Genomic DNA, 18540 nt, shown 5'->3' with positions numbered 1-18540 from the left:
TCTCAGATCACATTCATTTTAATAGGAGCTGAGCTGCAGTACCCAAGAACGGCCACCACAGAGCGTATGGCGCTGTGCACTTCTGACAACCACCTGGATATTTTACAGGAACTGGTACCAGCTGATTATAGGGTGCCTGTTGTCAGACCGGGCCTTGAATCTGATATTGATCCCCTAAGTCATCATTATCTTTGTCCCTGACCACCCTTGTAAGTTTTAGGGGTTGTTTTTCCTAACGTTTCCCCATCACCAGTGCTAAGGGTTGACATTGTACGCAGAGAAGATGCCGGACAACCCGCTAGGACTGGTATTAGACGGATTGTCCATTTCTTTGGAAGCCGATTCCATGGTGTTTTTGGAACCCCCCTGTGATCATCTTTAGGAACCATCTGCAAATTTTTAATTTCCCAACAGCGCCACCACAGGAGAAATGAGGCATTACATAGTTCTCAGTAAACTCAGTTGGCATTGTGAGCAATGTATGGACATGGCGAGAGCTGCTCCATGGTGCCACACTTGACCCTGGCCATGGATGAGGGTCTGGGCTGCCGGACCCCCTTCTGATGACTCTCACTAAGGGATAAAGATTTTTTTAATATTAATTTTTGAAGGAAAACCTCATTAATAGTAGACTGTGAGCCCTCGCGGGCAGGGTCCTCTCTCCTCCTATACCAGTCTGTCTTGTACTGTTAATGATTGTTGTATGTATACCCTCTTTCACTTGTAAAGCGCCATGGAATAAATGGCGCTATAATAATAAATAATAATAATAATAATAATTAATATGTGTTCGGGATCAGGTAAGCGATCGTTCACCTTGCAGTCACTCTGTCATGGGGAGTGAGGGGTTAATCATCTCCAGCGGCCGGACTCTCCACCGTCATGACGCCCAATTCCCCGAACTGCAGATTTATAGATCTTTATCATTCTCCTTGATCAAACCAAGACGTTCCCAATGGACACAAGAATCCTCCGGCCTCCTCGCTATTCAGGATATGATGCATCTTTTCCTCCGCGGGATTAAGGTCTTATCCCACCGGGGAACCTGCCGGCTTTCTTCCTTATGAGCGCGATCGCCATAAATCTGCGGTCGGAGTGTCGCAGACGCAGGATGTGCAGGATGGATGGACTCTAGTGTTACCCGAGCCGGGGCTGCGCAGCGCCATTCTGCAGGGTCGGTCTCATCTGCCGGGATCCCATCACCTTCATTTATCATCTCAGAGGTGAATCAGAGGTAAAGTGAGAACTAAGACTTATCATCTGGTTGTGGACAAAGAGGAATCCGACGTCTTCGGAAAAACTGTCAGGAGGCAAATAGTCCCCGCCGGTTGTCAGCCGAACCCCTGGGTCATATTTGGAGAAGTGTTCGTCACCGTCCATCAAATTCATCCTGCAGTTTCCCTCCGCTCTCTATAAAGACACATCTGCAGGTTTTTTCCCTCCGCTCTCTATACAGACACATCTGCAAGTTTTCCCCTCCGCTCTCTATACAGACACATCTGCAGGTTTTTCCCCTCCGCTCTCTATACAGACACATCTGCAAGTTTTCCCCTCCGCTCTCTATACAGACACATCTGCAGGTTTTTCCCTCCTCTCTCTATACAGACACATCTGCAAGTTTTCCCCTCCGCTCTCTATACAGACACATCTGCAGGTTTTTCCCTCCACTCTCTATACAGACACATCTGCAGGTTTTCCCCTCCGCTCTCTATACAGACACATCTGCAGGTTTTCCCCTCCGCTCTCTATACAGACACATCTGCAGGTTTTCCCCTCCGCTCTCTATAAAGACACATCTGCAGGTTTTTCCCTCCTCTCTCTATAAAGACACATCTGCAGGTTTTTCCCTCCTCTCTCTATACAGACACATCTGCAGGTTTTCCCCTCCGCTCTCTATACAGACACATCTGCAGGTTTTCCCCTCCGCTCTCTATACAGACACATCTGCAGGTTTTCCCCTCCGCTCTCTATAAAGACACATCTGCAGGTTTTTCCCTCCTCTCTCTATACAGACACATCTGCAGGTTTTCCCCTCCGCTCTCTATACAGACACATCTGCAGGTTTTCCCCTCCGCTCTTTATATAGACACATCTGCAGGTTTTTCCCTCCACACTCTATACAGACACATCTGCAGGTTTTCCCCTCCGCTCTCTATAAAGACACATCTGCAGGTTTTTCCCTCCGCTCTCTATATAGACACATCTGCAGGTTTTTCTCACTATATGACATGAAATCAGAATAAACTTTTCCCGTTTTAGGTCAATTAGGAGCCAAAATTATTTCTATTTGCCAAATGCCATAATAATGAGAGAGAATGTTTAAGACATTTTTATTACTTTCTGCAAAATCATTTCATTAGTATTTGGTGGCATTGCCCTTACACTGTGTGACTTGGGTGAAAAGTTTTGGATCTCCTTCCACAATCTTCTCACCATCGATGGTAGGAATTTGGGCCCATTCCTCCGGACAGAACTGGTGTAACTGAGCCATGTTTATAGGTCACCTTGCTCGCACCGGCCTTTTCAGCTTTGCCCATAAATTTTCAATAGGATTGAGATTAGGGCTTTGTGATGGCCACTTCAAGACATTGACTTTGTTATACTTAAGCCACTTTGTAACCAGTTTGGCAGTAACTTCGGGTCATTTTAGGCATTTTTATTAATTTCTGCACAGTGAAGTTTCCCTCCATGTCATTAGTATTTGGTGCCATTGCTCTTATACTGTATGACTTAGGGGAAACATTTTGGATCTCCTTCCACAAGGTTCTCACCATCGATCGTAGGAATTTGGGCCCATTCCTCCTGACAGAACTGGTGTAACTGAGCCATATTTGTAGTTCGCTTTGCTCACATTGGTCTTTTCAGCTTTACCCATAAATTTTCAATAGGATTGAGATCAGGGCTTTTTGATGGCCACTGCAAAACATTGCCTTTGTTATCCTTAAGCCACTTTGTAACCAGTTTGGCAGTAACTTCGGGTCATTGTCCATTTGGAAGACCCATTTCTGAAAAAAAAATGGCTAATGTCTTGAGATGTTCTTCAGTATTGCCACATAATCTTCTTCCCTCATGATGCCATCTGTTTTGTGAAGTGACCCAGTCCCTCCTGCAGCAAAACAACCCCACGACATGATGCTACCACCCCCGTGTTTCACATTGGGGATGGTGTTCTTAGGCTTCAAAGCTTCTCCCTTTTTCCTCCAAACGTAACGATGGTCATTATGGCCAAACAGTTCAATTTTAGGTTCAGCAGACCACAGGACAGGTCCCAAAAATTAAGGTCTTTGTTCCTGTGTGCATTTGCAAACATTAATCTGGCTTTTTTCTGTTTCTTTTGGAGTAATTGCTCCTTCCTGGCAGATTGGCTTTTCAGCCCATGTTGATACAGCACTCGTTTCACTGTGGATAATGACATAATCTTACCAGCTTCCGCCAGCATCTTCACAAGGTCTTTTGCTCTTGTTCTTGGGTTGATATGCACATGTGTGACCAAAGAGCATTCATCTCTGGTGCACAGAACCCGTCTCCTTCCTGAGCGGAATGATGGCTGGACATTCCCATCTTGTTTGTACTTGCGTATAATTGTTTGTACAGATGAGCGAGGCACCTTCAGGTATCTGGAAACTGCAGCCAAGGATGAACCAGACTTGTGCAAGTCCACAATTCTCTTCCTGAGATCTTGGCTGATTTCATTTGACTTTCCCATGATGCTACAGAAAGATGTGATGTCTTTCTTTCTTCCAGCATGGCTCAGTTCTCTTCCTCTTGTGCTGATCAGAGGGATCCTGAATAATGATGGATCCTGAGGATGGTCAATCCATTATAACGTCTAGATTGTAAAGCTACTTTACTGATCATATATACAACAGAAATTTGCAACGTCAAGAGTTGTCATAGGGAATAATAAAGAATTAATGATTTCCTTCAGAAGCTTCTTCTTTATGAAAATATATTTTCAATAGCTAAAACTCTGAAGAAAATATCCAGTATTTCAAGAATTATTCTTTTTGCATTTAATAGGCTGTGCTAGAGACCTCCAACCCCAGAAGAGGCGCCGCAGTCCTCCAACATGTCTGCCATTCATGTCAGTACAGCACCGAAGGCGACTGCCTAGAAATTCAACTACTGTCCTCCGCCCATCATCCATACAGGTCTACCCATGAGGGCGATGTCCAATGCTGCAATTACCAAATTAGAAAAGACCTAAACCACAACCAGCAAATTCTGGTGAAATTCAGCTTCACATGGAAAGATCGAAGAAATGTAGATACAGTGACATATAAAAGTTTGGGCACCCCTGGTCAGAATTGCTGTTATTGTGAACAGTTAGGCCAGTTGAAGATGACATGATTTGTAAAACACTTAAAGTTAAAGATGATATTTCTTTTGTATTTTAGGCAAAAAAAATGAATAAATATTTTCAGCTTTTATATTTTTAAATTAGGAAAAAAGTAAAATGGGCAGATGCAAAAGTTTACACACCCTACATGGTTAGTACCTAGCAGCACCCCCTTTGGCAAGTATCACAGCTCGTAAGCGCTTTTTGTAGCCAATAGTCTTTCAATTGTTGTTTGAGGGATTTTCATCCATTCTTCCTTGGAGACGTCTTCCAGTTCTGTGGGATTCCTGGCTCGTCTCCAGTTCTGTGGGATTCCTGGCTCGTCTCCTGTTCTGTGGGATTCCTGGCTCGTCTCCAGTTCTGTGAAATTCCTGGCTCGTCTTGCATGCTCCACTCTTCCTTGGAGACGTTTCCCAGGTCTGTGAGATTCTTGGCTCATCTTCCAATTCTTTGAGATTCCTGGGTTGTCTTGCATGCACTGCTCTTCCTTGGAGACATCTTCCAGTTCTTTGAGATTCTTGGCTCGTCTTCCAGTTCTTTGAGATTCTTGGCTCGTCTTCCAGTTCTTTGAGATTCTTGGCTCATCTTCCAGTTCTGTGAGATTCCTGGCTCGTCTTCCAGTTCTATGAGATTCCTGGCTCGTCTTCCAGTTCTAAGAGATTCTTGTCTCATCTTCCAATTCTGTGAGATTCCTGGCTCGTCTTGCATGCACTGCTCTTCCTTGGAGACGTCTTCCAGTTCTGTGAGATTCCTGGCTTGTCTTCCAGTTCTGTGAGATTCTTGACTCGTCTTCCAGTTCAGTGAGATTCCTGGCTTATCTTGCATGCACTGCTCTTTTGAGGTCTAGCCACAGATTTTCAATGATGTTCAGATCAGGGGACTGTGAGGTCATTGTAAAACCTTCATCTTGCACCTTTTGAGGTTGTCTATTGTAGATTTTAACGTGTGTTTAGGATCATTATCCATTTGTAGAAGTCATCTTTTTTTCTCCTCTTTTCAACTTCAGCTTTTTTACAGATGGGGTTATGTTTGCATCAAGAATTTGTTGAAATTTCATTGAATCCATTCTTCCCTCTATCTGTGAAATGTTCCTCGTGTCATTGGCTGCAACGCAACCCTAAATCATGATTGATCCACCCCCATTCTTAATGGTTGGCGATATGTTCTTTTCCTGAAATTCTGTGCCTTTTTTCTCCACACATGTTGATCATTGTGGGCAAAGAGTTCTATTTTAACCTCATTGGTCCACAGGACTTGTTTCCAAAACGCATCAGGCTTGTTTAGATGTTCTTTTGCAGACTTCTGAAGCTGAATTTTATGGTGTGGACACAGGAGAGATTTCCTTCTGATGATGACTCTTCTATGAAGGCCATATTTGTGCAGGTCTCTGAACAGTAGAAAAATGTACCACAACTTCAGAGTCTGCAAAATCTTCCTGAAAGTCTTTTGCAGTCATGCAGGGGTTCTGATTTGCCTCTTTAGTAATCCTACCAGCAGCTCTAACAGAAAGTTTGCTTGGTCTTCCAGACCTTACCTTGACCTCCACTAATCCTGGTACCTGCCATTTCTTAAATACTTTTCAAACCGAGGAAAGGGCAACTTGAAAACACTTTGCTATCTTTTTATAGCCTCCTCCTGCATTGTTGCCCTCCACCAGTTTCAGAGTGCTAGGCAGCTGCTTAGAAGAAACCATGGCTGATGTGTTTTGGCACAAGGTTAGAGGAGGCTGGGTTTTTATAAAGTTGTGAAATTTGCATCATCTGACCTTTCCTAGCGATGATAGTGAACAAGTCATAACCTTAAGGGTATGTGCGCACGTTGCGTACTAGCCCTGAAGATATTTCTGCAGCGATCTGAAGAGCACATGTGCGCTTTAGATCGCTGCAGAAATGTCCGTAGTGAGCGCCGATTCCATGCGCTCTGCCTGCAGCTCCTGCCATAGACAGAGCAGGAGCTGCCGGCAAAGCGCAGGAAAGAAGTGACATGTCACTTCTTTTTGCGCAGCGCTTCGGCAGTAGCCGAAGCGCTGCGCTCTGAGACGCCACGTGCGCACGGCCCCTGCACAATCTCCATAGACTGTGCAGGGGACGCAGGACGCATGCAGTTACGCTGCGCTGCAAAGCGCAGCGTAACTGCATGAATTTACGCAACGTGCGCACATAGCCTAAGAGGCTAATTAAGGTCTGAAACCTTAGCCAAAGTTATCTGACCACACAAATCTCCAAGGGTGCTCAAACTTTTGCATTGTCCCATTTTCCTTTTTGTAATTTTTAAAATGTAAAAGTTTTTTTTTTTGCCTATAATACAACGGAAATGTGTCATCTATACCTTTATGCCTTTTAGAGATCATTTCATTTTCAACTTGCTTAACTGTTCACAATAACAGTTTTTACCAGGGGTGCCCAAACTTTTACAGAGTGGTGTTTTTCATCCCAGCTATAGTATTAGCTAGCAGTACCATAAAACAATCACCTGATAACAGTTTACGCCCTCCGGTGAGACGCCACCCTGTAATTACTGGCTATGGAAGCTTATGGTGACAGACAATGTAAGGAGGCCGGATGGTAACGTCTGCGGGCGCGGTGATGACGGACCGTCCGCTGCTGGGGCTGTAGGGTGGCTATGATGGTCCTGCGCATTTTCTCAGCCTTAATAACTAATAACCCACCATTGAAAAATCATTGTTTTTTTTATTCAATATTGGTGATCTAAAGCGTTATGGGACGTGTAGTTCGCCAATAGTGCCATTGTGTTTTTCTCTTTCCGGACGCCAAGCACAGCCAATTACCAGCACTATACATACATGGCCGCCACACAATGGGCTCTGCTGCCTTTGAGGAGACAAAGCGAGCGGCTTCTGTGAGATCCTGGAAGAGTCATTAATTATACTGAAAGATCATTAGAGGGAAGACATGAAAGGTTTCCACCTCCAAACCGAGAACAAGGGCCGGGGCGCACAGTCAGGACCCCGGGAGCAAGAACCTGGAACTAAGTCCTGCGAAAGACCCTCCATCATCCGCCCCAGAGGAGAAGGGGAAATGTGACCACAATGATACAGCAGTCAGGAGCTGTTATCTAATATATAAAGCTGAGTGTATCTATGTGTGTGTGTGTGTGTGTGTATGTGTGTGTATGTGTGTATATGTCCGCTAAAGGAATCCACACCGTCGCATTTACAATCACAAAATTTTGCACAGACTCCCGATGTGACCCAGGGAACGTCATAGACTATGTTTTAACAGGGAAAATTTAACCCCGCTCTTTACAGTTACTCTCCAAAAACCTGCCTCTATTAAAGTCAATGGAGATGCGAGTTATTAGGTTATTAATTGGAGCTGTGATTGGTTGCTATAGGAACAAAATAAACTGTTAGTATAAGAAGCTTATGTGTGAGGTAATAAGATGTCACTGGGGAGACGGATAGAGAGAGACAGAAAGATACAGGCAGAGACAGACAGGGAAAGAGACAGAGAGAGGCAGACAGACAGGGAAAGAGACAGACAGACAGAGACAGACAGGGAAACAGACAGACAGAGAAACAAACAGAGACAAGTTAAGAGACAGACGGGGAAATAGACAGACCTGGAACGAGAGAGATCTTGAACGAGACAGACGGTTATAGAGACAGACAGGGAAAGAGACAGACCTGGAACGAGACAGACGGGGAAAGAGACAGACCTGCAACGAGACAGACGGGGAAAGAGACAGACCTGGAATGAGACAGACGGGGAAAGAGACTGACAGACACAGACAGAGACAGACAGAGAGACTGATACAGACAGACAGAGACAGACACACAGAGACAGGAACACAGAGACAGACAGAAAGAGACAGACAGACAGAAACTCGGAGAGAGACAGAGAGACAGCTACTATCCTGGGACACGCCCAGGTACTACAGCTAGTATTGTTTATAAACAATCAGCAAGAAATGAAGAAATAGAACACGGCAGAAAAATAAACTGCCAGAGCTATCCTCTCCATGTGTGTGCAGGAGGAAAAACCCATCACCCATCACTGTGCTAAGAAAAATCTATTATTTATCTATTAATTATCTCGTATCTCTCTGTATCAGCTTCCCGTACTACTGTGAGCCCTGAACGTGCCACCATGGCTGCAGCGTCTCCGGACTTGTCTCATATCTGGGACGTCAGTGGAGCTGCCAGCAGAGGATCTTGATGATTTGCTCAAATGCGTTAATAACCTTACTGATAGCTGCCGAGGCTCTAAGGGCCGGGATTTCTGCACATGGCTCATACGCCACACTGCATAAATCCAGATATTTTAAAAATATTGTTTCCTTTTTTTGATCATTTGCAGATCAGTAACGTCTCCATACCTGTGATTTCAAGAATGTCATGACTTTTCATTCTTACTGTTGCAGTTTCAATGTTGAGGTTTTATGTATATGCCTTTCCATATGGCAGATGGAAATTCTTTACTGGACAAGCACTGAGTGTAAAAATTCTGTACTGTATGAGTAGTGAGTATAAGGCTTCTTAACTGCATGGGCAGTGAGTGTAAGGACTGTTTACTGTATGAGCAGTGAGTGCAAGGATTCTTTAATATACATGCAGTGAGTGTCGGGATTCTTTACTGTATGAGCAGTGAGCGTAAGGATTCTTTACTGTGTGAGCAGAGAGTGTAAGGATTCTTTACTGTATGAGCAGTGAGTGTAAGGATTCTTTACTGTATGAGCAGTGAGCGTAAGGATTCTTTACTGTATGAGCAGTGAGTGTAAGGATTCTTTACTGTATGAGCAGTGAGTGTAAGGATTCTTTACTGTATGAGCAGTGAGTGTAAGGATTCTTTACTGTATGAGCAGTGAGTGTAAGGATTCTTTACTGTATGAGCAGTGAGTGTAAGGATTCTTTACTGTATGAGCAGTGAGTGTAAGGATTCTTTACTGTATGAGCAGTGAGCGTAAGGATTCTTTACTGTATGAGCAGTGAGTGTAAGGATTCTTTACTGTATGAGCAGTGAGTGTAAGGATTCTTTACTGTATGAGCAGTGAGTGTAAGGATTCTTTACTGTATGAGCAGTGAGCGTAAGGATTCTTTACTGTGTGAGCAGACAGTGTAAGGATTCCTAACTGTATGAGCAGTGATTGTAAGGTTTCTTTTCTCTACGAGCAGCAAGTATAAAGGCCCTGTCACCCACTCAGATAAATCTGTGGCAGATCTGTGGTTGCAGTGAAATTGTGGACAATCAGTGCCAGGTTTGTGGCTGTGTACAAATGGAACAATATGTCCATGATTTCACTGCAACCATAGATCTGCCAAAGATTTTTCTGTGTGTGTGACAGGGCCTTTAGAATTCTTTATTATACAAACAGTGAGTGTAGGGATTCTTTACTGTATGAGCAGTGATTATAAGGATTCCTAACTGTGTGAGCAGTGGGTGTAAGTTTTTTTTTCTCTACGAGCAGTGAGTGTAAGGATACTTGAATATGCAAGCAGTGAGTGTAGGGATAATTTACAGTATGAGCAGAGAGTGTAAGTATTTCTTACTGTGTGAACAGTGATTGTAAGGTTTCTTTTCTCTACGAGCAGTGATTGTAAGGTTTCCTTTCTCTACGAGCAGTGATTGTAAGGTTTCTTTTCTCTACGAGCAGCAAGTGTAAGAATTCTTTATTATTCAAGCAGTGAGTGTAGTGATTCTTCACTACATGAGCAGTGAGCGTAAGGATCCCTTACTGTATGAGCAATGAGTGTAAGGATCCCTTACTGTATGAGCAATGAGCTTAAGGATCCCTTACTGTAGGAGCAGTTTCTTTTTAAGGTTTCTTTTCTCCACGAGCAGTGAATGTAAGGATTCTTTACTGTATGAGCCGAGATTGTAAGGACTGTACGAGCAGTAAGTTGCAAGGAGTGAATGTAAAGATTATTCACTGTATGAGCAGTGTAAGGATTCTTTCCTGTATGAGCAGTGAGTGTCAGGATTCTTTACTGTACAAGCAGTAACACAACATGCTGCAATGGTCAATTCACTAAACAAGTTCAAGGAGGGCCTGGAAAATGATGGGACATGGATCCAAGAAACCCGTCTGATTGCCACATCTGGGGCAGGGAAGGATTTTCCCCTAATATGGGGCAATTAGCATCTGACCCGTGGGGTTTTTGTTTCCTCTGGATCAATATGTTAGATAGGATGAACTCAATGGACTTGTGTCTATTTTTAACCCTATAATTATCTATCTATCCATCTGGTGCTTCTTGTGTTATGAGTATCACATCTATTAAAACAAAAAGGGATTAGTTAAGATTTTGTGCGAGTTATTGAGGTGGAAGGCGAAAAAAACAAACAAAGGGGAAATTAGCATTGTGCGGCTCATTTAATGCTGTCCGGTCTTTGATGCTCCGACGAGCCCCTCCAAGCGCTGACGTCCTCCGGAGTTGGAAGAGTTTGGACCCAAGCTTTCTGATGTGACCGTCCCGGCTCCAATAAACAAAGACAAGAGCGTTCGCTCCACACAATCCCCACTCTGTCCTTAGCTTAGGGCTGTGCATTTGCCAGTTCAGTATTATTAGGAGGCCAGATGTATAGGGAAAATCCGAGTCATTACTCCCATATACAATATGGCCCCTTCAAGAAATTGCAGAATAAAGCTGAACTAATTGGAGACTTTTAGAAGAAGCCCAAAGGGGGTTGTTAGGCTCCGTCCACATCATTTCCTAAACCAGCTTTTTTATAGCCTTAGATCGCTGCCAAAAATAAATCCGAGAAATTATTAGGATTTTTTTTCAATTTTTAAAGCAGCAATGATAAAAGATAATAAAGTGTCAGTGTCCTTAGAATGAAAAACAATTTAAATCCTGTCTCTATGGTTACAGACTACAAACATTCCATTTGTAGTCTGATGTTACGGTCGTACTTGCTTCCATCCTTCCCTGTTTGCAGAGGCAGAATTCTGCATAGGAGCTGTGTACACAAAGCGGAAGGAGACTTTTAAGCCAAACTATTTGAAAAATTGCTATTTTATGTACTTGGAGCAAATACATTATAGCAAATGTGCAATATCATGGGATACTACATTACTTTGTTGTGCTTCTTTTTTGTTTATTTATATTTCACTTTGTTATATCAAGCCCTTTATTTTTGCATTCACTCAAAAAGTCTTTGTTGTAGAAAGTCGACGTCTCCGGACCCTTGAGACAAAGGAGGAGATGCCGCAGATACTGAAGAGCGTGGGAAACACGGGATCCGCAGGTGAGAGTTAATGTGACACATACAAGATCCTCAATCACTCAATATTTCCTAGTAAATTACCGTATTTTTCGTTTTATAAGACGCATCGGATTATAAGATGCACCCCAAAATTAGAGAAAAAAAGGGGGTTCCATATTATACTTCGTTGTGGTTTTACCGAAGGGGGGCGTCAACAGTAGTGAGGCGGGGTAACAGGAGGCAGGGCAGTGGTATAAGTGGATTCTGTGCAGGTAGCGGTGGGGTCTGTGCTGGCAGCAGTGGGGTCTGTGCTGGCAGCAGTGGGGTCTGTGATGGCAGCGGTCAAGTCTGTGATAGCAGCGGTGGGGTCTGTGATGGCAGCGGTGGGGTCTGTGATGGCAGAGGTGGGGTCTGTGATGGCAGAGGTGGGGTCTGTGATGGCAGCAGTGGGGTCTGTGATGGCAGAGGTGGGGGTCTGTGATGGCAGTGGTGGGATCTGTGCTGGCAGAGGTGGGGTCTGTGCTGGGAGCGGTGGGGTCTGCGATGGCAGTGGTGGGGTCTGCGATGGCAGTGGTGGGGTCTGCGATGGCAGGGGTGGGGTCTGTGATGGCAGTGGTGGGATCTATGCTGGCAGAGGTGGGGTCTGTGCTGGCAGCGGTGAGGTCTGTGCTGGCAGCGGTGGGGTCTGTGCTGGCAGCAGTGAGGTCTGTGATGGCGGCGGTAGGGACTGCGTGGAGCAGGGCAGTACAGCGAGTATCACAGATGCTATGTCGGTGGTGTGCACTTTAAAGAAATGGTGCCCGGAGTTGGTGCACGCGCCAACTCCGGGTGCCATTATTTGAAGCCAGAGCATCTGGGACACCTACCACACCGCCCTGCTCCATTCAGCCATCCACACAGCCAGCTGCCCGCACAGGCAGACAACTAGCCGCCTGCACAGACAGCCCTCCGCACAGACAGCAACCCTCACAGACAGCCCTCCGCACAGACAGCAACCCTCACAGACAGCCCTCTGCACAGACAGCCACCCTCACAGACAGCCGCCCGCACAGGCAGACAACCAGCCACCTGCACAGACAGCCCTCCGCACAGACAGCCACCCTCACAGACAGCCCTTCGCACAGACAGCCACCCTCACAGACAGCCCTCTGCACAGACAGCCACCCTCACAGACAGCCCTCTGCACAGACAGCCACCCTCACAGACAGCCCTCTGCACAGACAGCCACCCTCACAGACAGCCGCCCGCACAGGCAGACAACCAGCCGCCTGCACAGACAGCCCTCCGCACAGACAGCCACCCTCACAGACAGCCCTTCGCACAGACAGCCCTCCGCACAGACAGCCACCCTCACAGACAGCCACCCTCACAGACAGCCCTCTGCACAGACAGCCACCCTCACAGACAGCCCTCTGCACAGACAGCCACCCTCACAGACAGCCCTTCACACAGACAGCCACCCTCACAGACAGCCCTCTGCACAGACAGCCACCCTCACAGACAGCCCTCTGCACAGACAGACACCCTCACAGACAGCCCTCTGCACAGACAGACACCCTCACAGACAGCCCTCTGCACAGACAGACACCCTCACAGACAGCCCTTTGCACAGACAGACACCCTCACAGACAGCCCTTTGCACAGACAGACACCCTCACAGACAGCCTCCCTCACAGACAGCCACCCGCACAGACAGCCCTCACCGCAGCTCACACGGCAGCCAGCACAGAGCCCATTCTCCACCTCCCGGTAAGCTACATTCGGATTTTAAGAAGCACCCCTCATTTTCCTCCCACATTTTTGGGAGGAAAAACTGTGTCTTATAATCCAAAAGATATGATATTTATCTATACAATTATTGTCAGAATATAAAACTGTTCTTAGTATGACCAACATTCTGTTCTTGTGCTGAAACATTTCTTAATTTATTCACAGATCTCCTATTTATGCAGCAAAATGATAAAATCCGGGCTACCTGTAGCCACCACTAGAGGGCGCTCCCTGCACATTGTTTATATACAGTTAGGTCCAGAAATATTTGGACAGTGACACAAGTTTTGTTATTTTAGCTGTTTACAAAAACATGTTCAGAAATACAATTATATATATAATATGGGCTGAAAGTGCACACTCCCAGCTGCAACATGAGAGTTTTCACATCCAAATCGGAGAAAGGGTTTAGGAATCATAGCTCTGTAAGGCATAGCCTCCTCTTTTTCAAGGGACCAAAAGTAATTGGACAAGGGACTCTAAGGGCTGCAATTAACTCTGAAGGCGTCTCCCTCGTTAACCTGTAATCAATGAAGTAGTTAAAAGGTCTGGGGTTGATTACAGGTGTGTGGTTTTGCATTTGGAAGCTGTTGCTGTGACCAGACAACATGCGGTCTAAGGAACTCTCAATTGAGGTGAAGCAGAACATCCTGAGGCTGAAAAAAAAGAAAAAATCCATCAGAGAGATAGCAGACATGCTTGGAGTAGCAAAATCAACAGTCGGGTACATTCTGAGAAAAAAGGAATTGACTGGTGAGCTTGGAAACTCAAAAAGGTCTGGGCGTCCACGGATGACAACAGTGGTGGATGATCGCCGCATACTTTCTTTGGTGAAGAAGAACCCGTTCACAACATCAACTGAAGTCCAGAACACTCTCAGTGAAGTAGGTGTATCTGTCTCTAAGTCAACAGTAAAGAGAAGACTCCATGAAAGTAAATACAAAGGGTTCACATCTAGATGCAAACCATTCATCAATTCCAAAAATAGACAGGCCAGGGTTAAATTTGCTGAAAAACACCTCATGAAGCCAGCTCAGTTCTGGAAAAGTATTCTATGGACAGATGAGACAAAGATCAACCTGTACCAGAATGATGGGAAGAAAAAAGTTTGGAGAAGAAAGGGAACGGCACATGATCCAAGGCACACCACATCCTCTGTAAAACATGGTGGAGGCAACGTGATGGCATGGGCATGCATGGCTTTCAATGGCACTGGGTCACTTGTGTTTATTGATGACATAACAGCAGACAAGAGTAGACGGATGAATTCTGAAGTGTACCGGGATATACTTTCAGCCCAGATTCAGCCAAATGCCGCAAAGTTGATCGGACGGCGCTTCATAGTACAGATGGACAATGACCCCAAGCATTCAGCCAAAGCTACCCAGGAGTTCATGAGTGCAAAAAAGTGGAACATTCTGCAATGGCCAAGTCAATCACCAGATCTTAACCCAATTGAGCATGCATTTCACTTGTTCAAATCCAGACTTAAGACGGAAAGACCCACAAACAAGCAAGACCTGAAGGCTGCGGCTGTAAAGGCCTGGCAAAGCATTAAGAAGGAGGAAACCCAGCGTTTGGTGATGTCCATGGGTTCCAGACTTAAGGCAGTGATTGCCTCCAAAGGATTCGCAACAAAATATTGAAAATAAAAATATTTTGTTTGGGTTTGGTTTATTTGTCCAATTACTTTTGACCTCCTAAAATGTGGAGTGTTTGTAAAGAAATGTGACAATTCCTACAATTTCTATCAGATATTTTTGTTCAAACCTTCAAATTAAACGTTACAATCTGCACTTGAATTCTGTTGTAGAGGTTTCATTTCAAATCCAATGTGGTGGCATGCAGAGCCCAACTCGCGAAAATTGTGTCACTGTCCAAATATTTCTGGACCTAACTGTATGCAATTCAATAATAACAGTCTGCAGTCAGCTCCTGACCTCCCCCTAGTGGAGGCTGCTGGGAGACAAAATTGTATCTCTAGATGGCTATAGAAATCCTCTACAGAATAAATCAGCACAAATTGATGTAAAAGGTTCTCTTCTGTCTATAATGAATATATAGTTTCTTTTCTCCTTTCTTCCTGCTCATGAGTTCTTTCTTTCTTTCTCGTTGGTAGCTGAATCTTCAGAAAAACCAGAGAGATTGTTTCCCCGAGATTGTGTGGATATCTACAAACAGGGAATCCGGGATAATGGGATCTACACTGTTCAGCCTATTGCAACCAGGCAGCCTTTTGAGGTACAGATATAAGTCCAGCCATGCTGTGTTTGGCTATAAGATATGGTGATCACTTCAGAATTGGGTGGGGGTCCGACCACTGGAACTGTGAAATGACCTGTCACTGTGAAGCAATGGCAAAGATAAGCCCCCCAGTCATTGTCTATGTGCTCGACATGTGAGCTCACTTCTGACCGACCAATTCAGAGCCCCTTTTTTGGGATCGGTGGGGGGGGGGGGGGCCAGTGTTCAGACCACCATCGATCAGAAAGTCATCATCTATCCTGTCGATAGCTGAAAACTAATGATGAGCTAGCACTACCATGCTCGGGTGCTCCATACTCATAACGCTTCGAAGGTTGCGACGTGAGCACCCGAAAATAATGGAAGTCAATGGGGAACTTCCAGATCTTCAGGAAAAATGCTTGAGTTTCCCATGGACATTCATTATACACGTTACACGAGCCCGTCTAAACTTTCAACTGCTCGTTTCGAGTACCGAGCATGGTAGTGCCCACTCATCACTAGTTACGAGTACCGAGCACCCGAGCATGGTAGTGCCCGCTCATCACTAGTTACGAGTACCGAGCACCCGTGCATGGTAGTGCCCGCTCATCACTAGTTACAAGTACTGAGCACCCGAGCATGGTAGTGCCCGCTCATCACTAGTTACAAGTACTGAGCACCCAAGCATGGTAGTGCCCGCTCATCACTAGTTACCAGTACAGAGCACCTGAGCATGGTAGTGCCCGCTCATCACTAGTTACCAGTACAGAGCACCTGAGCATGGTAGTGCCCGCTCATCACTAGTTACCAGTACAGAGCACCCGAGCATGGTAGTGCCCGCTCATCACTAGCTACAAGTACTGAGCACCTGAGCATGGTAGTGCCCGCTCATCACTAGTTACCAGTACAGAGCACCCGAGCATGGTAGTGCCCGCTCATCACTAGCTACAAGTACTGAGCACCCGAGCATGGTAGTGCCCGCTAATCAGTAGTTACCAGTACTGAGCACCCGAGCATTGTAGTGCCCGCTCATCACTAGTTACCAGTACAGAGCACCCGAGCATGGTAGTGCCCGCTCATCACTAGCTACAAGTACTGAGCACCTGAGCATGGTAGTGCCCACTCATCACTAGTTACGAGTACCAAGCACCCAAGCATGGTAGTGCTCACTCATCACTAGTTACAAGTACTGAGCACCCGAGCATGGTAGTGCCCGCTCATCACTAGTTACGAGTACTGAGCATTGTAGTGCTCGCTCATCACTAGTTACGAGCACCCGAGCATGGTAATTCCCGCTCATCACTAGTTACGAGTATCGAGCACCCGAGCATGGTAGTGCCCACTCATCACTTGATATGAGTACTCAGCACCCGAGCATGGTAGTGCCCACTCATCACTAGTTACGAGTACTGAGCCCCCGAGCATGGTAGTGCCCGCTCATCACTAGTTACGAGTACTGAGCACCCGAGCATGGTAGTGCCCGCTCATCACTAGTTATGAGTACTGAGCACCCGAGCATGGTAGTGCCCGCTCATCACTAGTTACGAGTACTGAGCACCCGAGCATGGTATTGCCCGCTCATCACTAGTTATGAGCTATCACCAGGACAGATGATGACTTTCTGATCATCACTACTGATAATCTTAAGTGTTGGAAAATCTATAGCTGATAGATTTGGGCGTTAGTTATACACATACATACACATGCGCTCTCTGCTGGGATGAGCGTGCATGCAGCTCGTAAGGTGAATAAGCCATTGCTGGTTATCTCTGTCCTCTCCAAACACTTCACCCCTGAGGAAGCTTAAAATCCAGCTGCACCATCCTTCTTTCTAATGTTGGGGCTCAGTGGGGACCCTCACTCCCGAATTTTGGAATTGATTTGCATAGAATGACAAGGTCTGAGTATTGATTGTGCTATCTTTTCCAGGCTTACTGTGATATGACCACCGATGGAGGAGGGTGGACGGTTTTCCAGCGGCGGCAGGACGGCGCTGTAGACTTCAACCGCACGTGGCAGGACTATAAGCAAGGCTTCGGCACCCTACAAGGGGAGCATTGGTTGGGTAACGAGCACTTGCACAGCCTCACCAGGTTAGGACAACACACCCTACGCATCGAGCTGGAAGACTGGTACGGGGTGAAGCGCCACGCCATCTACCGGAAGTTCAAGGTGGCCAGCGAGCAGAACAAGTACAGGCTGACGGCCCGGGAATACCTCGGCAATGCCGGGAATGCCCTCAGCTACAGCCGAAACTACAACCACGATCATAAATACTTCACCACGTACGACAGCGATAACGACAACTATCCATCCGGCAACTGCGGCACGTACTACGGCTCCGGCTGGTGGTTCGACACTTGCCTGGCCGCCAATCTGAATGGAAGGTATCGCAAGGGGCGGTACAGCGGGGTCACCAACGGCATTTACTGGGGCACCTGGTACATTCTGACCGACAAGAGGACGAACCAGAAATATTCCTTCAAGAAAGTCGAGATGAAGACGAGATTATTTAACTCTTAAGAGACAAAGACTTCACGTTTCCTCTTCTTGGTAGGGGTGAATTTAGCCCGGATCCAGGGAGCCGATCACTACGGGACTGACTGATTTCACCATACACGTTACTGTATTTCCACCATCTCGGACGTCACATATAGAAAATGATTTTTATGAATGTTGAATGATAGATCAATAAATTATTAATAGCTACACAGGGGCTAAGATAGAAAATCACTGAAAGTGGCTATAACCGAATAGTTCAGACATTTGTTACCTAAACTGGTTAATTATTCTGTAATTATTAATTTTTCATTGCCAGAAATTATTCTTCCTACATCCACCACTAGGGGGAGCTTGAAAGCTTCCTGCATACACTCAATACTAAATCTGTATGCGAGGAGCTCCCCTGTTGGGAATACTGTCTGGTGGAGTTCCGCTCTTGGACTCCCTCTTGTGGTCGCTGAGGTTAGTGTTAGATTCTGTTCTCCAGTTCTACACACCTGGTTTGCAGCTCAAACCTTGATTTTGGATATAGGTGTG

General features: G+C 45.7%; 1 protein-coding gene across 1 annotated transcript in view; it reads left to right on the top strand.

Moving 5' to 3' along the window:
- Positions 1–18181, top strand: part of LOC142249997 (fibroleukin-like) — a 30686-nt gene extending 12505 nt beyond the window's left edge. Inside the window, exons 3-5 of the mRNA XM_075322061.1 lie at positions 11467–11547; positions 15395–15516; positions 17431–18181. Of these exons, the coding sequence (XP_075178176.1) occupies positions 11467–11547; positions 15395–15516; positions 17431–18024 (797 nt within the window). The 3' untranslated portion in view covers positions 18025–18181. The remainder of the gene's footprint in view (positions 1–11466; positions 11548–15394; positions 15517–17430) is intronic.
- Positions 18182–18540: the final 359 nt, after the last annotated feature.

Source organism: Anomaloglossus baeobatrachus, chromosome 8 (assembly GCF_048569485.1).
Source record: "Anomaloglossus baeobatrachus isolate aAnoBae1 chromosome 8, aAnoBae1.hap1, whole genome shotgun sequence".
NCBI classification, from domain to species: Eukaryota; Metazoa; Chordata; class Amphibia; order Anura; family Aromobatidae; genus Anomaloglossus; species Anomaloglossus baeobatrachus.
The sequence above is the reverse complement of the archived record's forward strand: the minus strand, read 5'-3'. Positions and strand labels throughout refer to the sequence as shown.